Source organism: Lachnellula hyalina, assembly GCF_007821495.1.
Source record: "Lachnellula hyalina strain CBS 185.66 chromosome Unknown contig00020, whole genome shotgun sequence".
Taxonomy (NCBI): domain Eukaryota; kingdom Fungi; phylum Ascomycota; class Leotiomycetes; order Helotiales; family Lachnaceae; genus Lachnellula; species Lachnellula hyalina.
This window is the reverse complement of record NW_022157134.1, coordinates 1-13322: the sequence shown is the minus strand read 5'-3', so window position 1 is coordinate 13322 and position 13322 is coordinate 1. Positions and strand designations below refer to the sequence as shown.

Below are 13322 nucleotides of genomic sequence, written 5' to 3'. Positions count from 1 at the left end.
AGTGAAAGATGTTAATAGCTCAAGCCTTTGTGCCGACAACATTTATCCTTGGATGAGAACAATAGCCCGCCTCGAATATAGTTATGTGCGTGAAAATTCGCTCAAATGAACTGCCTGGATCGTCAAGGCAGCCTTGATTCTGTTTGCAGACATTATCGTATTCTATTGTCGTATAGATTGGAGATGGCCGGATACGGCCACGACTATCATTAACTTCCATCCCACTAAAGTTGCTTGATGCTAGCATTCCGATGGGGCACGTATATAATTGTCTAATAAACTAAAGCTATTATTCTAGGCCATAATTTTCAAGCACGGGTTGTATATGTATTATAGTTTTTAATGAGATGGTCACGACAATTAAGCAACTGAAACATTTGCAAACTCCACGATGCTTGAGGAATGCAGGGGCTTTATGGAATAATAGTCAGGGCCTTCTACGCTGTATTTAACTAGCCTTGCTTCACTATCCATAATACTTTCCAGCAGAAATCGCAAATATATCTTGCTTAAAGTCAAAACGCTGCAAGTTTATTAGTCTGCACATTCAACTCGACAGTGGCGAAATGGGCCCCCTTCTCACTGGCTGCTTAGAATAGAATGTGGACGATAGTAATCTCAACTTCACATGTTCCTTCTAATGATTGTGTGTAATAACGAAGTATTTATATCTCTACTAATTAAGTGTTCTTTGTACTGGCATATCATGTTTCAGGAATAGGAGGTTGGGGTAATAGTTCTTGAAAATAGACAATTGATATAATTGCAAATCGGTATGATAATCTCTAAGACTCTACACCTTCGTGATTTGTTTCTAGATAGTTATACACCAGTCTCTACTCCGTCAGGTAACAAACTACAAGAATAATAAACATGTTCAAACTACATTCTGAGACCAGTAACCCCACAATAGTCAAAGGTACACAAACACAGAAAGGAAGAGGTAATGTAAAGAAAGCGGTGTTAGGCGACGGTTACAGGAAATTAGGAACCATCTCCTGGGTCCACGCTCGGAGAATCAGGTAAAGCACCAGAAAATCCTGCGCATCGCGGGTCTCTTAGAGCTGCTGGCTGTCCGTCGCATGTGCACGTACAAGCAGCATTGATGGCAAACCCATCAGCGAGATTGCACTCGGCGCTTCGAAATCAGTTAGCAAGGTATTTTTGTGTAAAGGTTGCCACTCGACTTACGATAATACACAATCTGAGTTAGGTGCAATAAAAGATTCTTTAGACTCAACAATAAAATCATCGTAATCCTCGCCAACATAGTCGAATGTAGCGAGCGGTGTTCCATGTTCATCGACGCCTTCCAAGTGGACATTGATAGGCAGACTGGCTTCCGTCACATTAAGATTGCCTTCACTCTTAGCATCTTCAGAATCATCGGGGCTGATCGGATCATCATCTCTCTCCGCTAGAGAGCGTTTGGAATGAGAGCCATCGTCACCATTAAAGGTCGACCATTGGTGCCAGAACCAGTTGTAGTTAAAAAACCAGGCATAATTATCGGCTGCGGTAACATAGGTTAGCTTTTTACTCATTACTTTTCTGGATATTTTCTCTTCTATCGTTGGCAGATAGGATCTTACCATTCCAAGCGACATAGCGATTCACACCCCCTCCAGGAATTTCCTTAATTCCCATATTCTTCCAAGCCCACTCGTGTGTAAGACTATCACCATACATTATTTGCCCATCTGGTTGACCAGGAATATTTGCCTGGACGTCTTCCACTAACAATACCAATGTTATTAGCACATTGTGAAATTAATACTCAACGCTTCTGGATTCTACCTCCGTAACTTACTATGAAACCTATAGCCAAAAAGATCATTGTGCATCCACTCATGAATAATCATATACTCATATGAAATGAGTGTGCCCATTTCAGATAGTTTTTTTTGAGTGCCCTTAGTAATGTCGTTAATATATCTCGCTCTTCCATCTAGGAAGAAGCGGGGACAAAAGACAACAGCATAGCCTAGTATCAGAGATTAGCAATCAATAACGCATGAAGAAACATCTCAGAGAAAGTTACCCTCGGGATTTTCTATAGGAAGTGCGGTATAGGCTGATCTGTTTAGTTGTATGTCAGAAACGGCATCGTCGAGTGATATAGATATAGCATAGAACTTACGGTCCTCCCCATCTACCGTATTCATCTACAGTTTTGTTGCACCGGTTGAAATTTGGAACTTCTTGGCAACGATAAGAGGTCTGCCTGGCACGCGACCAGTTTCCTTTCCTGTCCTTCTTGCCTTTTTTGGGAAATTGTGCAACTTGGCGAATGTTATCTGGTTGAAATAGATTAGATAGATGTCTTGGGTGCGAATATATCTCGTCTACCTACTGCGAATGTTCAGGAATGTATCTTGATTCTCTCGGCTCTAATAATAGTCAGAAGAGAAATTGAATGATTACTTGCTCCGATAACTTACATGCCATCCATAACTAGGATTTGTCTTCCAGTCCCTCACAAAGTATCGATGCCAGGCAGCGCTATCATATTCCTGAAGTCCAATCTGATAATTGGTAACCTCTATGGCCATTCGGGTGCTTTCAACAAGAATGTCAAATCGAGTCTGGCCACACTGATCCAAAGCATCATCCCAATGAATACCTCGGTATGCCTGTCTGACTGCAACAATATCAGCTCTTTTCGTAAGATCGTTCTTCGATGCGGGCTCTAGAGAGGGTGTTTGAATGCTTAGAGGTGACCCAATTGCTACAGTAGCAAAGGCGCAATACGCCATCAATTTCAAGAAGATACTCATATTGAGTTGCCTATGTCTCAGCAATTTAGGACTAGTAATACAAGATGAACGTTGATGCCAACTTGTCAAACTGGGGTGCAGGGAGAAGTTTTTATAGTAGAATTCTAGACATCTGCTATTGCTTTCCTTAGTATGTTCTTCAATTAGTCGAGCAGTTGTTTAATGGACAAATACCTAGGTAGCTAATTGTTATTGGTTGACGAAACAAATTATATTAAGTTTTAGGATCGAGTTAATTTGGGAAGGAACATTTTTCCAAGGCATCCTTATAGGTGCGTTTCATTTTAATTCATATGTCGCATTACTGCTGCGAAGACCAATCTCTTTGACCTCAGAGGACATAGGTTCAAGGAACAGTCCTCTAATACTCGGTTCCTTCTTCGCTTGCTTCGCTTATAGTCAGGGGAAGCGAACGTCCTAGGGAAGCGAATATCCTACTACTAAACTAGCACTATTTTCATCCAACTGTTTAGACTTTAGACTTATATAATTCTGCTATACTTTCAATGCACAGGTTAAAAACTTATAGCTGGCATATAGATTCATAGGTAAGATTTTATACTAGCTTAGCATAAAATTTAAATGTCTTATATACCTAGATAGCTAATAATCTATAAAAGGCATTAGTTTACAATACTTGCTTAGTAAGAAAAGCTATAGAATAAGCGTGGAAATTGACTTTTAGTATATAACTAGATAAATTGCATTCTAGGACGCTCGCTTACCTACTTGTTTTATGGGTTTTATGTATAGTCTAATCCAAGCCAATAGCCTATGCGGCGTCTATTTAAAGTTAATATAGCATTGTTTTTACCTAGGTACGTTCTGTTGCCTAATGTCCCGCTTTATGTTCGCTTGCCTCGGACATTCCATAAATATAAGCGAGGGGAGCGAAGAACGAAGAAGCGAAGAAGGAAGGACCGACAACTATTATAGGCAAAATAACTAAATCAGGTGAGAGAGAAAGCAATACCGCCTGGGCTTTGCATACTAAATTGTGCCACGAAGGGGCATGGTCTTCTATGAACAATCGTTTAGTTTCGTGATATTGGGAGATTGGATATAATAGTATGTTTCAAGACTTGGTACCAACCAACTGGATAAAATATCATATGAGCTAATCCATAGCACTAGCCCCACACTGCGTATTTGTATTAAGTGTTGCCTGCCGGGATCGGTGAGAACCCCAGAATCCCTAGTAGGATCAGGAGGCTGCTGTTACATAATTGTACATACTCTAGAAGCTAATTATAAATATATTCTATAAAAGTAAAAGGCGGCACAACGGCCCAAATGATTGCATACTATAGCCTCCAGGGAATGCTCATAGGCTCTTAATAATTACTACATCTCGACGCCGACTGTTCACTTCCACAGTTCCACGAGCAATACTATATTCAATTCAGTATGAATCCAATAGCACAGCTTGGTTTCATGGTGGTGATATTCTACCTAGTCCTAGGCAGTTCAGCAATGGAGTCATACCGTACGTTTATTAGGTGAATCCTATCTTTTTCTTAGACTGCAGTCTGACAAATTCATAACAGCACTGGGAATCAACTTTGGACCAAGTCACATGTGAGTAGATACTTATCAGAGTTACTACGAATGTAAACATCTCACACACACTACGCAGCACAGCTGCATATATCACAAAAGATGGCAAGCCGATCACACTAGCCAGTGTTGTAGGTAGTGATGAATATCAAACTTTGATTGAGAATTCTATTATTAATGAAGGTGTGAAAATGTGAGTGATACCCGACCTGGTTAAAAGTATCAAACATTAAGTAGATCTCAGACAACGAGATGGGGAATGGTACATCCGTGATGGAGAATCACTATTGCCATCATCGCCAGATACGCACGGCAACCCTGAAGCAGAAATGATCATTACATCAACCTTGAAAGAATTCAGGGACAAAGCGTTAAATACCTCCATTGATCTTACCTCTATCAGCGTTCCTCAACATTTCAACGAAACCACGTGCCGCGCATTCGTCAATTGCGCTTTGGAGCTTGAACCTGGTATGGTGCGGCCCTGGCAGATTCGACGATACTATAATGCTATGCGTCTAGCATATCATCTGAACTCGTGTGAAGGATTTGGCATAAGTTCACTAACGTGCCATATTGAAGATGGACCCCATTTGATTCTTTTCATTGACTATAATGATGCATACCTGGAGTTTTATATCGCCGATGTGGGCGAATTTATCTTTGGGGAGATTGCTAAGAAAACCATGAAGGGTTATGGGGCCAACAGGCTAGCTGCAATTTCAAGTAAAGTCCGTTATTTGCAAATTGTGACCACTCGAGTCTAAACTGACTTCACTCTTAGGATATGGATGTATATTGGGGTGAGATACGTAAGGAATTTGAGAACTTCGTCGCGAAGCATTTTGATCCGCAGAATGCCGAGGATCTGGCTGACGAACATCTTCGCGCTATTGTATTAAGCGGAGATGCGCCAATTCAAGCGTTCCACAGGATTCGCAATGTTGTTGTTAAAGTTCTACCAGCATCTACCGACAAGGTGCGGGATACGATCGATCCTCTGTACGTAGGAGCCGTCGGAGCGGCTGAGTGGGCTAAACTCCAGGTGCGAAATCCACGAATGCTGAGAGACACTACTGCACAAACAATAATTCACGACCCCCCGGCACATGTTGAACTATGAGTGCACCGGATGGGTGGAAAGCTGGGCTGTCACAATTTAAGAGAATTAAATTCATAGAGGCACAAATATACTCATCATCATTTTGACAAGCAGAAAGTGGTACATGCTTGTGCTGGTTTTACACAACTTGCAAAGTTGTGTCCTTGGTTCCGAGATATATAGCAATTGAATTTCGTGTTCTTAGGACTTCAGCTTAGATATAAAACGAAAAGAACTGTATTGTTCTCACGGTATCCTTTTGAAAGACTTGCAATATAGCAAAGTTGAACCCGTAAAACCGTAAGGATAGCATAGTAAAGAGGTAGGAACTTGAATATGTAATGGTTGCATGTCTTTTGTAGCGTTTCTGTCACTGATGAAAAGTGAATCTTTAATGTAACCAACCCAAAGGAGTGACACTTATATTGTTATTCTGTTGCATTGGTTGGCTACTAGCCAGTCTCTATGTCAGTACTTCTCGCTAGGTCTAAAAGGGCAAGAACTCGTGAGCAAGGCTATATTCATCCATGCTCTAAAAGCTCCCACTAGGATTGCTCATCTGAAATAATCCTTGTACCATAACTAGACACGGAGGTCATAGTATTCGGTTGTTATCGTAACAATAAAAAGTTCCCGGTCTGAAATATCTCCCCTGCAATGGCAAGTGTGAAAAGCCCCGACATATATAGGCAAGATGGTTAAATTTGGCAGTAGCTTGATAAACTTGATTTGCCAGCTCGACTAAAACAACTCGCTAAAGGAATAGGGGGGTATCCATGTTCACGTGATTTGAGAGGTATTTGGAGGGTACTTAGTGCGCCGGGATACTTAACGATAGGTAATAATTGACTGTTTCTCTTACTCGATGAACCTTGGCTTGCCGTCGTGTCTAATACCAACTTATGGCTGAGCACTATCCGCAGGCCGACGTTGAGTTTGAGAATGCGCCTATCTGCACCCCGCTTCACGCCCCCCTGCAAAGAGATGCTACGAACCAGCTTGTATGCATATAATTAAGGTCTCAAAGGGAGGAAACATCCAGTTGATCAATTGATATATTGAAATGAAGTACAATAAGCTTAATGACTATTCGAGAAGACGCGATAATTAGAGAACTTGCTTATTCCAGAACATTGATAAAGCCCGTGTACTTAATTTGCTTCTGAAGAAAAACTTCACAAGATTATGCCTAGAAGTACAGGTGCTACCCAAGATACCGTTTCAGGCTGATGATAAGTATAATTTTGTCCCCACGACATTTAGGGATACTTGGACTACCAAGACCGTGCAGCCAATGGAACACGACTGGGCACAATCTTGATTTCTCCATCCCTGGGGTTCAACTTAGACGTCTTTGCGACCTGCTCTCCGTCTTTAAATAATAGAGACCCATCAATGAGAAGTTCCCCACCAAAGATTGTATGGATTTCCTTCAACAAGGCTGTTGTATCACTTCGATTCAGAAGCATTTCCCTCAACCACCTCTGCTTGCCCCAATTTGAGAAATGAGGCCAGCTGGATTTGAATACCAAGGTTGTCTCAATATCGTTGTCAGGCATTGCTGCAAATAATCTACCGTCGACCCAGTCTCCAGAACACATCAAGTGCATTTCCTCCAAGAACTCGTTGACACCGCGCGGTCGCTCGTGGATGGCAAGGAGGGTTATGGACTCCAGGGACCCTGACCCTACGTGAGTCAATTGTACGAGGGCTTTGAGACCGCTCAAGATCCACTCCAGATCATCCTTATCAAGTAATTCGAGGACTATATCCATATGCCGTATGCGCCGTAGCCGTAGGCCATCGACTTCCATCAGACTGCTGAAGCGTGTAAATATCTCTGTTGGACATCGTAAATAAAGTCCATTGTGGCGCCAAATGATCTCTTTGCACTCGCGTTGGATCTGCTTGCATGTCCGTAGAAGACTCAGGGAACGGGTGACTTCGAAGGTCCATGGCGAGAGGGTGACTGCGTTCGAAGGAGAAGAGGAAGATGTGAGGATATAGGTGTAGATCTGGTCGCGGATCTCTCTTGGGAAGGCGTCGAGGAAGCGGTGAGACATCATTAGTGGGCTAGGAGTGGGACTGCGACAGAGACTGCGACTGGGACCCGACGATGTTTGTTCTTCGAGGAGAAAGAAGCCTTCTGCTATAAGATGTTTGGGATGTCAAGGGACATAGGGAAGTGAGTAGTTACGGATGTAAAATCGTCATTGTACAGTATTGGGTCAGTACACCAGGTATAGGGCTTACCGAAAACACTCTACGCGAGAAATCGCGACGCGTCCTATCGCGACTCCCAACCCCCTCACAAACTCAACTTCTACAAAGCTTCACTCTTACGTCCACCACGACCAGCAGCATTGACAGGAACAACCAGCAACTCCCACCTTCCACACAATACAGTACAATTAGAGGCTCGTATTATAGTTTCTGCAGCAATTGCATACTTTCACCATGCCCGCAGCCATCAACAAACGGCGGAAGCTGTCAACGGCGCCTAGGATCGCGTCTTCCTCAGCAAGTCAAACCCGAGGTATCGATGCGTTCACCAAGGTTTCCAAGGGTAGCAGTATCCCCAAGTCCATCATCGATAAAGTCAATCATATCGACGCCATTGCGACTACCCCATTACGCATACATTCTACGGCGGAGAGGAAAAGAAGGCTGGACGACAGCGACGAGGAAAGCGCTGCAGAGGAAGCTTCAAGCTTTCTGTCTGCAGCTATCAAGGACAGAATTGTGAAGCCTCTGGCTCCGCGACGAGCGAACACTTTATCACGCGTTCCCCAAACACCTCGGAAACCAATCCTGAACGGACAATCTCCCCCTTCGATCAACACACCCACCAAAGGAGCCCGAAGTCTCCTCGACCGACTCTTCCTCTCCAACCAAACCCCAACCCGATCACCTATCAAGAACCAATCTTCTATCCTCGACTCCTCCAATACATATACCTCTCCACCACAACCTCAAGACCTTCCGACCGAGTTATTGGACCTCATAAACCTACATGCAGCATTCCTTACTGCATTATCGATTCACTACGCGCATAATGGCACGCACTCACCCGCAGACCTGCGGAATCTCTGCCCAGACGTGGCTCGAGCATGGGGCAAACGTGGTGTTACTCTTCAAGACATTCGTAGGACTATTGGTGTTTTGAACAGCAACATTCCAGAAGGACGTAACGATTATCGGATATCACAGCTTTCACTCTCGAACTATGGCCATGGCAAAATATGCATTGAAATGAAAATTATGGCGGGCAAGCCAGGCCGCATTGCGAGACCTGTTAATGAGAATATTTTGAATGAGATATTTGTTAAGGGATTGAAGAAATCATGGGAGGATAGGGATGGTATGGATACAGACGTAGCAGAGTTTATTGGTGGTTTGCCTTTGGAACCAATCACAATGTGCTCTTCTGTTCTCAACATGTCCCCCTTGCTCGCCAAGGGACAGCGGAGACTGGAGGATTTGAGAGCCGGAATTACAATCAAGAAGGAAGAAGAGAAAAAGAAGGCGCAGGAAGCGGAGATTGTCTACAAGAGCGGAGCGAAGCCATCACTTCTGGAACGATTAAGAGCCAAGCAACAACTCCAATCATCTCTACCTCCGCCACCTTCGAAAGAAGAGCTTGCTCGAAAAGCAGCATTGCAGCGAATCGACGAGGTGGCTGCTGTGTTGACGCACCTGAGTACATCAAGCTCGGTTGGTCAGCAACGAATATCCTTCACGCTTCCAGCTCTTCTTGGTAAGCTGCGAGATTCATTCCAAACACCAATGTCGAAGGAGGAAGGAGAGACTTGTGTACGATTGTTGGCTTCTGAGATAGCTCCTGAATGGGTGCAGATTGTGAAGATGGGCAAGGTGGACGCCCTCGTTGTGAACAGAGACGAGAGACTTGGGGAGTCGGATCTTCAAGAGCGTGTGAAGCGTGCTGTTTGAGATGCACGGGTGGCTTCTTCATGATGATATACGGCTGTTTTTGGATACCCTGGCTTACACCGAGCAAAACGAGCAAAACGAATCATGTAAATAGAGAATCAATGGCTTGATGCATTCATTGACCATGCTTCTTCTATGCCTGCCTCGAGTGACTTCTATGATCATAAACGCATGATAAACCCCGCCCGGCATAAAACCAGCGCATCAAACGCTCAATTTTGATTTCTACATCCAATCCAATGCTCCATGTCACATCTACTTCTTCTTAGGCCCAAATCTCGGCGCTCCAATATCACTCCCCCTCAGCTTAATGCCCAATGCCTTCTCCATGGCCGCGAGAACCTTCTGATCCGGTGTCGCCGTCCCCCTCTCGAAATCCGCCACAATGCTCTGTGTAGTGTTGCACTTGGTCGCCAGATCCTTCTGCGTCATCTTCGGCTCCATCTTCTGGCGCTGGTCCGAGATGACACTGCCGACCTCCTTGCCGACCGTGTTGGGCTTGACGATATCATCACTTCGGTCGACCTTGGTCAGATGCTGGCCTTCGACACCGGGCTTGGATGCCTATTGGGTGTTAGTTGGTGGGGGCGGGGTTAGAGATGGAAGAGATGGAGGGGTAAGGTGCGCGTGGGACATACAGAGTTACCAGCGCCAAATTTCTTCTCGGTCCCAACAACGGCTCCGCTGCGCTGAGCAGCATTCAGGGCAGATTTTCCGCGTACGACGGTCTCCTTGGAAGTTCCGCCGCCGCGGGACTTGCTTCCAATCTTTGTAACGGTATCCCAGTCATCCATCTTGGCGGTTTCTGTGGAGATGTAGTGAGGTGGGTGAGGTGAGGTGCAGGTAGCGGGAGTGGTTCGTATAGGTGGGAGTGAAGGCGGGAGGTTGTTTGCGTGTTCGGACGGGAGGTAATTGTTGTTTGTGGGTGATGGCGATGGTGATGGTGGTGGTGGTGGAAGGAATTTAAGGTAAGGCTGTGGTGGCCAAAGAGCATCAACATGCTTGCTCTCGCCGTGTGATTCAGACGCTAGACCCGATACGGTGGATATCCTGGTACATGTCGGCTTCTGCAGCAATCCATTATTATTACAAAACATTCTTCGACCTTCACTTGAAACCTGTGATTGATGTACAGATCCTTTCTCTTTTCTCTTCTACATGATCATAGACCATCTTCACTTCAAAGGACATGATAGAAGAGAACTGCTATAATGCCATTCATTGCCCTGGGATACCAATACCAATGCTCATGACACTTACTCAACTGCTCATACCATTCAACATCATCATCACCAAACACAAAGCACCTAGAGATGGCGCTTAGCATTGCATTTTCCCCGGCCTTAATACCCCTCGGTCTATTCTCTTATTTTTGGACATCCACGGACCTATTTCTCTTTTTTCTATTCAGCTTCATTAGAAAACAACATGCCATTTTAGATTTCCTCGCATGTATCAACCCCACCAGCGTCACCCATATCATTGCAGCCAGCGCAACTTTATGGATATCCGTTCAAGTTCTCAGGCTGTATGCCGGACTCAACGCATGCTCCTCTCCAGCAGATGACTTCCCAGCGAAGCCAATGTTCTTTCCTTGCAGGACAGCTCACACGAGGATGTTTCCCACGAAACACTCATTTTCATATTCTTACCTACTGGCTGGAGTTCCTGTAGGATGGGGAGGGTCAACAGGAGGCATGTTATCCTCTGATATAGAGAATCAACCAACCTCGTGGTATCGCAGAGTATTCTCTTTGAAGCCGTACAGTCCCTGGTTCACGGTTGATGGGGATGACTATCTCGAGAGGGGTCATGTAAACGGAGGACTTAAAGAGAAACTGCAAAACTATCTCCACAGCCAGGTTAGTACCCTCTCATGCCTGTGTTGACTTACTTATGTGCATCAGGGTATCGATCCATCAGAGTTTGCCCACGCCTACCTCTTTACGGCTGCCCGCTTCCTAAATTACGCTTCCAACCCGGTCTCATTTTGGAATCTCTACAGCTCCACCAAGGAACTTAAAGCTACCATTCTAGAAGTAGGCAATACCTTTGACGAGAAACATAGATACTTCTTGCGTCCCAAAACGAATCAAACGCCATCAATCGAAATCACTGATAGTCCAAAATTCTCCCAATCCTGGCCGAAAGACTTTTACGTTTCCGTCTTTAATTCTCGCGCTGGATCTTACTTCTTGAATACAACTGATTCCTTATTCCCCAACATGAGCGGTATGGATCCCATCATTAACACCACAATCACTCTCTCCTCATCCTCTGGGAAACCAAAGCTCATCGCTCGAGTGTTCTCCACTGAGCCAGCCTTCGACCCGTCTTCGATGTCCGTACTGCAAAAGTTGAAATTCCTAGCCAGCTGGTGTTGGGTGGGTTTTTCTACCTTCCCACGTACCATCGTCCAAGCATTGATTATCTTGTTCAAAAAAAAACTGCCTTGGGCCTTTAGACCAGAGCCAAGAAAAGATACGCTGCCTCGGCAGGCGATTGAGATCGAAGTTTTCATTGAGGGGATATTTCGTCGATATCTGCAATATTTTATCCACCATAGCCCAGTGCCTATGAAATTGTCGTATATACCTGCTGGGTCGGTTGACACATCCAGAGAAGTGATGACTTCTCCTTCCGTACAGCTTGTATCAGAAAACGAAGTGAAGGAATTAGAACTAAGAGTTTTGACTCCACTGTTCTACTCACGATATGTCAAGTATCCGTCTTGCCTACACGCTCTTATTTTAGAATCTCATCTTCTAAACTCTACGATTTCACTCTCGAATCCTGAGCTGGTCTTAAAACTTGCAGCTGCTCAGCTGAAAAGCTCGACTCCTCCAACCTTTTCTTCTTTCTGGGAAAGATTGTCGTTTTATTTTCTTCGCAATCTTCGTACAGATGCGGGCGTAATTCAGAACTGCGAAACAAAGTCTGAAACTGCGAATAACATGGTCGGAGCTCTGCCTGAGATAAAGGACAACAACAGGACCTCGGAACTCGAACGATTCATCCTGAAAGTCGGCACATCAGCCCAGCGCTTGGACTATATACGGGGAGTAGGCAAGGTGTACCTCGCGGACAGGATCGCGTTAGGGTGGGTTGAGATATTGGATTTAGAAGTCTTCGTGGTGAAGGTTGGATTTTTGTGGTGGACTGTGAAGACGCTTGTCTGAGACTAAGCCTTGATAGAACATAGAATACTATTTATTGAAAGAACGGACACATTTTAGAGGGTTAGAACTGATTATTCCTTGAATCTGAATCCTACTCAATTAGTAGATGTACTCATTTATTGAGGAATTGTGACATATGCCAGCCGACATTGCAACAGGAACAAAACACAGTCCACGCTTAATTTGATACGAAGCACCATCCAATAACCCAAGAAGTAGTTGTATATATCGAAACAATGTTGGTTAATGTTCTCACTTCCCTCCCAATCACGACAGGTCAAACCTTACCTGCACTTGCGCCTCTACCTTGGCGTACGTCAATCTAGTGTTGAATTCATACTTGGCAGCAGCCGCCCGCGTCTCACGAACCCCTCCTCTATTTATACCCATCAGCTCAACTCAACCTTCCAACTCCATCCCCGATCTTCCCCTACAAACATACAAACTCCAAACTCATTTTCTCTCTCTCTCACCCACGCACACGCTCAACAAACAAGTACCCTACACGCAAATAAACAACCAGACACACATCATGGATTTCGTCAACAAGTTCACCGGTGGCAGCAAGGACCAAAACCAACAAGGCGAAGGCCAAGGCCAAGGTCAAGCCAACACCCAATCTCAATCTCAAGACAAGAACACCGACGGAGAAATGTTCGGCGGCATCTCAGACAAACTGAACTCCGCAGCAGGCGGCGGGAAAGAGAGCGAGAAGAACGAAGATGCACTTGACAAAAGTACCTTCCCCCATTCCCC

At 44.7% G+C, this 13322-nt stretch overlaps 5 protein-coding genes across 5 annotated transcripts; 3 read left to right on the top strand and 2 right to left on the bottom strand.

Annotated features, from left to right (window-relative positions):
- Window positions 1-6710: 6710 nt before the first annotated feature.
- Window positions 6711-7499, bottom strand: LHYA1_G002868 (uncharacterized protein; the record flags this gene model as incomplete). The annotated part of the gene is made up of 1 exon (XM_031147842.1): window positions 6711-7499. One exon carries the CDS (start codon window positions 7497-7499, stop codon window positions 6711-6713), a length of 789 nt encoding a protein of 262 aa, XP_031007996.1.
- A 394-nt stretch (window positions 7500-7893) lies between these two features.
- On the top strand, window positions 7894-9387 carry LHYA1_G002867 (uncharacterized protein; the record flags this gene model as incomplete). The annotated part of the gene is made up of 1 exon (XM_031147841.1): window positions 7894-9387. The coding sequence occupies one exon, from the start codon at window positions 7894-7896 to the stop codon at window positions 9385-9387; it is 1494 nt and encodes a 497-aa protein (XP_031007995.1).
- A 255-nt stretch (window positions 9388-9642) lies between these two features.
- On the bottom strand, window positions 9643-10181 carry MBF1 (Multiprotein-bridging factor; the record flags this gene model as incomplete). Its single annotated transcript, XM_031147840.1, has 2 exons — window positions 9643-9951; window positions 10026-10181. The coding sequence occupies 2 exons, from the start codon at window positions 10179-10181 to the stop codon at window positions 9643-9645; spliced, it is 465 nt and encodes a 154-aa protein (XP_031007994.1).
- Window positions 10182-10700: 519 nt separating this feature from the next.
- LHYA1_G002865 (uncharacterized protein) lies at window positions 10701-12566 on the top strand (the record flags this gene model as incomplete). Its single annotated transcript, XM_031147839.1, has 2 exons — window positions 10701-11249; window positions 11295-12566. 2 exons carry the CDS (start codon window positions 10701-10703, stop codon window positions 12564-12566), a joined length of 1821 nt encoding a protein of 606 aa, XP_031007993.1.
- A 532-nt stretch (window positions 12567-13098) lies between these two features.
- LHYA1_G002864 (uncharacterized protein) lies at window positions 13099-13302 on the top strand (the record flags this gene model as incomplete). The annotated part of the gene is made up of 1 exon (XM_031147838.1): window positions 13099-13302. A coding segment is annotated over one exon (204 nt), but the record flags the coding sequence as incomplete, so codon positions are not given.
- Window positions 13303-13322: the final 20 nt, after the last annotated feature.